The sequence below is a fragment of the Nansenia antarctica genome (assembly GCF_963989245.1).
Source record: "Nansenia antarctica genome assembly, contig: SCAFFOLD_275, whole genome shotgun sequence".
In the NCBI taxonomy this organism is placed as follows: Eukaryota; Metazoa; Chordata; class Actinopteri; order Argentiniformes; family Microstomatidae; genus Nansenia; species Nansenia antarctica.
In genome coordinates this window covers 72,068-80,000 of record NW_027662566.1, presented here as the reverse complement: position 1 = coordinate 80,000, position 7,933 = coordinate 72,068, and the positions used below count along the sequence as shown (strand labels likewise).

The window sequence follows — 7,933 nt, the reverse complement described above, 5'->3', positions numbered from 1 at the left end:
GCCTGTTTGATTTCTTCAGGGAGTTTGTTCCAGGAGCATGCAGCAGCGTGACTGAAAGCTGCTGCACCGTGTTTTGTTTTTACTCTTGGGATTATTAGCTGATTTGTCTCAGCTGACCTTAGGGACCTTGCGGGAATATAGGGTGGGAGGAGATCTGATATGTATTTTGGTCCAAGACCATTTTGTGATTTGTATGTAATTAGGAGGATTTTGAATTCAATTCTCTGAGAGACTGGTAGCCAGTGCAGGGATCTCAGGATTGGTGTAATGTGTTCAAATTTCTTTGTTTTTGTTAGGACCCTAGCAGCGGCGTTTTGGATGAGCTGCAATTTACGAACAGCTCCTTTAGATAGGCCTGTTAGTAGACCATTACAATAATCAAGTCTACTCGAAACAAATGCATGGATGAGTTTTTCAAGGTCTTGCTTGGACATGAAACCTCTCATTCTTGTTATGTTTTTCAGGTGATAGTAGGCTGATTTAGTTATTGAGTTTATGTGGCTATTGAAGTTTAGATCGGAGTCTAGAATTACACCAAGATTTCTGACCTGTTTTTTACTGTGAAGAGAGAGAGAATCAAGTTTTGCACTGACTTTCGATCTTTTGTCAGGTGCACCGAATACAATTATCTCTGTTTTGTCCTTGTTTAGTTGGAGGAAGTTTTGTGTCATCCAGGCGTTTATTTGCTCAATGCAATTACAGAGATTGTCAATGGGACTATAGTCGTTCGGTGAGAGGGCTATGTAGATTTGAGTGTCATCCGCATAGTTGTGGTAGGCAATTTTGTTCTTTTTTATGATGTGTCCCAATGGAAGCATGTAGAGATTGAATAGAAGGGGGCCAAGGATTGACCCTTGGGGAACCCCACATGTCATTTTAATTTGGTCAGATACAAAGTTGCCAATGGAGACATAGTAGCTTCTGTCCTGTAGGTAGGATCTAAACCAGTTTAGGGCAGTGCCCGAAAGTCCTACCCAGGTTTTTAGTCTATCTATTAGAATGTCATGGTCTACAGTGTCAAAGGCAGCACTAAGATCCAGTAGTACCAAAACTGAGATTTTTCCGGAGTCTGTGTTTACGCGAATGTCATTAAGGACCTTAATAAGGGCCGTTTCAGTGCTATGTAGGGGGCGAAAGCCTGATTGAAAGTCATCAAAGAGATCATTTAGGGTCAAATAATTGCTAAGTTGTTCGTGGGCAACCATTTCAATAATTTTTCCTGTACAGGGAAGGTTTGATATGGGTCTGTAGTTGTTTAGTACAAATGGGTCTAGGCCGTTCTTTTTTAGTAGAGGCTTAATAACTGCAGTTTTCAGGGCTTCAGGGAAGATTCCTGATGAAAGGGAGGTGTTAATTATTTGTATTAGTTCGCCTGCCATGCAGCTAAATATGTTTTTAAAAAAGCTTGTTGGCAGGACATCAAGGGCACAGGTGGATGGTTTAAGACGTGACATGATTTTATCTAGGGTCTTGTAATCAATGGTGTTAAATTGTGACATGGTTGTTATGTCCGCCCTATTTGGGGTTGTTAATGGGGACATGTTTTTCATGCCTGACACAGAAGACCTAATGCCTTGTCTAATGGTTTCTATTTTATTGTTAAAAAAGGATGCAAGCTCATTGCATTTACTAGTTGAGTGAAATTCCTGAGCAATGGGTGTTGGGGGATTTGTTAGTCTGTCAACAGTTCTGAAAAGGATGCGGGCATTATTGATGTTATTGTTTATGATCTTAGAGAAAAATGATTGCCTGGCACTTCTTATTTCTAAGTTATAGTTCTGAAGATTCTCTTTATAGATATCATAGTGGACTTGAAGGTTTGTTTTTCTCCATCTGCGCTCTGCTTTACGACATTCTCTTTTTTGGGTCTTTACGGATGGGGCAGTTCTCCAGGGAGCTTTTTGCTTACCAGAGATGCATTTGGATCTAATGGGTGCAATATCATCAATGGTTTTTGTGATTTTTAAGTTGAAAGGGAAGTTGAGAGGGAAGGGGTGAGAGAGAAAGAGAGAGAGAGGGAGAGAGGGAGAGGGCAGGGGTGAGAGAGAAAGAGAGAGAGGGAGAGAGAGGGAGAGAGAAAGAGAGAGAGAGGGAGAGGGAAGGGGTGAGAGAGAGAGAGAGGGAGAGAGAGGGGGAGAGAGGGAGAGGGAAGGGGTGTGAGAGAGAGAGGGAGAGAGAGAGAGAGAGGGGGGGAGAGAGAGGGGGAGAGAGGGAGAGAGAGAGGGGGAGAGAGGGAGAGGGAAGGGGTGAGAGAGAGAGAGAGAGGGAGAGAGAGGTAGAGAGAGTAGGGGAGAGAGAGCGAGAGAGAAAGATTTGTATTTCCAAAAGGATAACTAGCTGTAGGTTTTGATCAGAAAATCAGAAAATCCACTTCCAGTACTGCAACTCCCAACCTGTTGTCCTGTAACACCCCTAGCCTAGCCTAGCCTAGCCTAGCCTCACCTGGGGATCAGGTAGCAGTCGTGGTTGCTGTGGATGCGTTGGCTGGTCAGGACCACCTCTGTGAACTCGTCCTGGTGTTGCTTCACCTCGGCCACCAGGAACTCCTCAGCGGGCGCCAGCAGCACCTCTGTCCCCTCAGCCTCGCAGGCGTACGCCTCCAGGCTGACGGCGGAGCAGGAGGTGATGTTGAACAGCGTCCCGTAGGCCTCGCCGCCCGCCGCCTCCGTGGAGTCTGACCGCCGCAGCGTCGCCCCGGTGAAGCGGCCGAACCTGACCTGAGAGAGACGGGATGGGATGGGAGAGACGTTACCACGGTTACCACGGTTACCGCGGTTACCACACATCTATCTAACCTCCTGACCTGAGATGTGGTTACCACGGTTACCACGGTTACCACGTCTATCTAACCTGACCTTCAGGAGACCGAAGACGTTACCACGGTTACCACACACTATCTAACCTGACCTTCGGGAGGACCGGAGACGGTTACCACGGTTACCACATCTATCTAACCTCCTGACCTTCAGGAGACCGGAGACGGTTACCACGGTTACCACATCTACCTAACCTGACCTTCAGGAGACCGGAGACGGTTACCACGGTTACCACATCTACCTAACCTGACCTTCAGGAGACCGGAGACGGTTACCACGGTTACCACATCTATCTATCAATATTTCCAGGGTTCCTACAACTTTCAACGAGTCAAATATTTAAGACCTTTTTTTAGACCTCTTTGGATAGAATTTTAGACCTATTCGCGACACCGTATGATAGCTTTTTGTCATCCTCGAGGTGATGAAATTAGGGATTTCACTGCCACACAGACAAAAAAGTCTGAAGGATAATTAATATAAAATAAATATTGGTTGATTAATTTCCGCGTAAATAGATGTGGTCGGACTGATTTCCTTGCAGGACAAGCTAATCAAAATGTTAAGACCTTTAATGTACGACCTTTTTAGGCCTTGTAAATCAGATTGCTGGATTTTAGACTTTATGGCTTTTTAAGACCAGCGCGGGAACCCTGTATTTCACAAAAGAAAGAAAGACAAACTTTTAATTAATGTGTTTTAATGGAACTATGTTTTATTGTAAGTGTGTTCATCCTCTGAACAGTTGTTTATCGGTTGCTAAGCAACGGTAAGAATGTAACTTAGATAACTAATATAAACAAACGCAGTAATATGAAAAGATGTGGCAACATTCCATTTATGTATGTCATGGATATCCGCACGGCTGGAATACAAACTGACCAATAGAGACACTGGACCAAACTGACCAATAGAGACAATGGACTGGATCTATCCGTTGTATAAGAGTTGGTAAAGTTGTACATCTCTTACCACCGAGACCTCCGACAAACCTACTCAAATCTACTGTAGTCTACAGAGCCATTACAGGAGCATGTTAGTAAAACTAATTCTCGAGGCACTTTCAAGAAAACAACAAAAGAGCACTTAAAACAATTAACTCTGAATGAACAGGAGATGATTTATTTTATTACTTTCTTTTGTTGTTGACAAAAGAAATGTTAACAATTGTCCAAATATGATTTTTGTGTCGGACCCCAGGAAGACTAGCTAACGTCATGGCATTAGCTAATGGGGATCCTAATAGACTCACCCTCACTCTCCACTTTTAAATCCCACCTCAAAACCTCACTGTTCTCCCACGCATACAACCACCCCTACCCCTAACCATCTCCCCTACCCCTGCCACCCCCCTCCCCCCCTGGACATGCATACAACCTCCCCTACCCCTAACCATCTCCCCTAACCCTGCCACCCCCCTCCCCGTTCGTTAACTTTGTGTTCTATGCGCTCATCTGTTGCTTGTTGTTTCTGTGTTTTCAGTTTTTTTCCCATACTGTCAGCGTCTTTGAGCTTTTATTATTATGGTTATTATGATTATTATGATTATTACTATCATTAATATTAATATTATTATTATAATAATGAATACTATTATAATTATAATAATGAATACTATTATAATTATAATAATTAACATTAATAGTATTATTATAATTATAATTAATATACTTATTATCATTCATATTCATATAATTGTTATCATTAATATGAATATAATAATTATAATTAATACTAATATGAATATAATAATTATAATTAATACTAGTATTATTATAATTATTATAATAATTATAATTAATATTAATATAATTAATATTAATGAATGAATGAATGAATGGACTTTATTGTCATTGCTACAGTACAGGTACCAAACAACGAAATTTAGGAGGGGTGGCTCCTAAATTTATATATATATAATTAATATTAATATCATTAATATCATGAATATTATTATTATTATTATCATGAATATTCATATTATTATAATGATAACAAGCCAACCTTGCTCCCCACGGACAGCTGGTATTGGCTGGCGGAGCCCCGGAACACGGTGCGGCAGGAACCACCAGCCCCGTCGCTCAGCAGCCGCATGGCGTCGGTCAGCAGGAAGTGGAGGGACTTGAACAGGAAGTCCTTGGTGTAGACGCTCTCGTTGCCGCCCTGGGACTCCACAGCGTCGTTGAACGACTTCCGGAAGTTTCTGACGTGCGCGTACGTCACCAGCGCCTTGGTGTGCTCCGGCGTGCCGCCCGGGATGGTCTGAGGCTTAGCGCACCGGTCTGTCCAGGCCGCTCTGAACACCTGGCTGGCCGCCAACTCTGCCTTCAGAAGACCACCTGACACCACCTGAGAACAGGACAACACCTGAGACCTGCTACCTGCTAGCAGAAGACCTGAGAGCTCTATTGGGCTGATATGCTAGCAGAAGACCTGAGAGCTCTATTGGGCTGATATGCTAGCAGAAGACCTGAGAGCTCTATTGGGCTGATATGCTAGCAGAAGACCTGAGAGCTCTATTGGGCTGATATGCTAGCAGAAGACCTGAGAGCTCTATTGGGCTGATATGCTAGCAGAAGACCTGAGAGCTCTATTGGGCTGATATGCTAGCAGAAGACCTGAGAGCTCTATTGGGCTGATATGCTAGCAGAAGACCTGAGAGCTCTATTGGGCTGATATGCTAGCAGAAGACCTGAGAGCTCTATTGGGCTGATATGCTAGCAGAAGACCTGAGAGCTCTATTGGGCTGATATGCTAGCAGAAGACCTGAGAGCTCTATTGGGCTGATATGCTAGCAGAAGACCTGAGAGCGCTATTGGGCTGATATGCTAGCAGAAGACCTGAGAGCTCTATTGGGCTGATATGCTAGTGTCGTATATTTCTGTAGTATGTATGATCTATGTATGAATATGTAGTATGTTTTAGACACACACACATACCGGGGCATGCAGGGACATGATGCCCTCTAGCAATGAGGGTTCTATGGCAACCAGATGACCAGCAGGGACCTTTGGGGGTTGGGCAGGGACACACATACACGCTGGCCCCTCCCCTCTGGAGCGGAACGGGGAGAGAGAGAGAGGGAGCGTGCTCTTCCCACCCGAGGTCCATGGGGAACGCATGTAATGTATAAATCTGCCTGTAACTGATTAAATTGTCTTAAACTAACTGTTCTTTGATTCATAACCAATAGGAATACACGACAGTAATGGCGAGCAAGCAACGGAGATAATATAGCTTAATTTACAGTATTTTGCAAACTTCAATCTAACGAAGAAGGTAGATTTTCTGCAGAGATCTCTCTCTAGTCGATTGGTGTGTTTAAAATAGACTGTAAATCTCAGATAAGTTATAGTCAAAAGAATCTGTGTAACGGTAATCTTGTTGGAATAGAAACAAACTTTTCATAATCTTTGATGGGTGGGTGGTGAGAGCCGGACTTTGAAGCCCGTTTTTTGTAAAATATAGTGTTTGATGTGATTTGGTTGTATGGTATTGGAATATCGTGCGTGTCTGTGTAAAAGCATATAAATTGTTGAATGAGAATTAGTTTGGTAACTAATAGTTAAATTGCATTGAAAAGAGCATTATTGTTATAGACTAAGAAATCGATTCTTCAGAACTGTGTCAGAGAATCCATTCTTAGACGCCATTTTTCTTTGTCCTTGTGGAAGGACACACACAGAGGCCATCTCTGTGTGGGAAACGTGAATACATTGTAGAATATTTGAATGAGATAAATAATAGTCTAACTGGATTGAAAGATAATCGTGAAGTTGTTGTGTCGTGGAAGATGGCATTATTGTGGAAAAGCAATGTTATGTTGTAAAGATTGATCTGGGAGTCCACAGCGGGTTTCCCCTCACAGGAGAAGGACAAAGACTAGCCCCTCCTTCCCCTACTTCATTTTTCACGGAAGAGTTGGCGCATGCGCAATCGATACGCAAATCGGTTGTTTGGCGCCGCCTGCTGGACGAAATACGACAAGACATTTTAAAACACTAAATCCTCAGGGAGATACAGCTGAGGTCTATGAAACAGTCCGATACATTAATAAATAGATGGTTATAAATGATTGTAATGTATTACATTACTTATATTAATTTAATTAATTACTAATTGATTGAATTAATTATTCAGATCATTTCATTTTCTGTTTCACAGAACTTTGATCAATTGTTTTGTGATAATCTAATAATAATCATTTCTTTTTTCGATAATAGCTGAATGACTTCGCAGGTTTACATCAATGAAGTGTCAATGAATAATTCTAACTAATCATTCATTCCTTTCACTTAACAAGTCGATTTCTTTAACAGGTTGTAATTAATAACTAATCATTCATTCCTTTCATTTAACAGTTGATTTATTTACAGGTTGTAATTAATATTTGTAATTTACATATTTTATTTTAGTTAGGTCATTTCCACAGTGTTTGATTAAGGAATAGCAGAATAGTACATATTTGATAGTTGAGCAGTAAAAGGGTTTTTGTGGATCGGTGAATACTTAGGTGTGACCAGCTTTTGTGATTTAATAATTGTGTTGACCAGAACTGTAATTAGTATTGAATGAGTAATTAAGTGACACATATTCATAAACAATTAGGAAACACATTTAAGTATAAAGTACTTACACAGCTATTAGATTTAAGTTAATACTGCACTGACATACACAAGAGGCAAGTCTGTTATTCTGAAGTTGCAGGGTTTTTGTGGGGATGGTTAATACAGTTATATTGGACTAGCATTTGTTTAGCAAACAAGACAAAATAAGGTGGGTTGTAAGAAGCGTACACCTTATCTAATATAGAATATTGTCAGCATATTGAGCAAGTAGAATGGGGTCGAATTCCACGAAGCTGTTAAAAGATATTAGTGAACATCGTGGAATGTTGGCTACGTTATCCCCTATGGCTGTAGTGGAAAAAATGAATCCTCTTGTTAGGGAAATTAGCAAAATGTCTACGAAATGGAATAGCCGTTGGGCATACATTGAACAGCCGTGGCCGAAAGAGGGCAGCCTTAATTTACAATTAATTGCAACATTGGAGATACTTATCAATGGGCACAAAGCACATCAAAGAGGAAAGATTAGATCAGAGAAACGCAAGTTAG

The 7,933-nt window shown here is 41.5% G+C and overlaps 1 protein-coding gene across 1 annotated transcript in view; it reads right to left on the bottom strand.

Moving 5' to 3' along the window:
- The window catches only part of LOC308175559 (ecto-ADP-ribosyltransferase 5-like), a gene marked incomplete at both ends in the record, with an annotated part of 8,480 nt that extends 2,011 nt beyond the window's left edge, over positions 1 to 6,469 (bottom strand). The window contains 3 exons of the mRNA XM_080551203.1: positions 2,443 to 2,717; positions 4,821 to 5,165; positions 6,440 to 6,469. Coding sequence (XP_080407329.1) covers positions 2,443 to 2,717; positions 4,821 to 5,165; positions 6,440 to 6,469 — 650 coding nt within the window. The remainder of the gene's footprint in view (positions 1 to 2,442; positions 2,718 to 4,820; positions 5,166 to 6,439) is intronic.
- Positions 6,470 to 7,933: the final 1,464 nt, after the last annotated feature.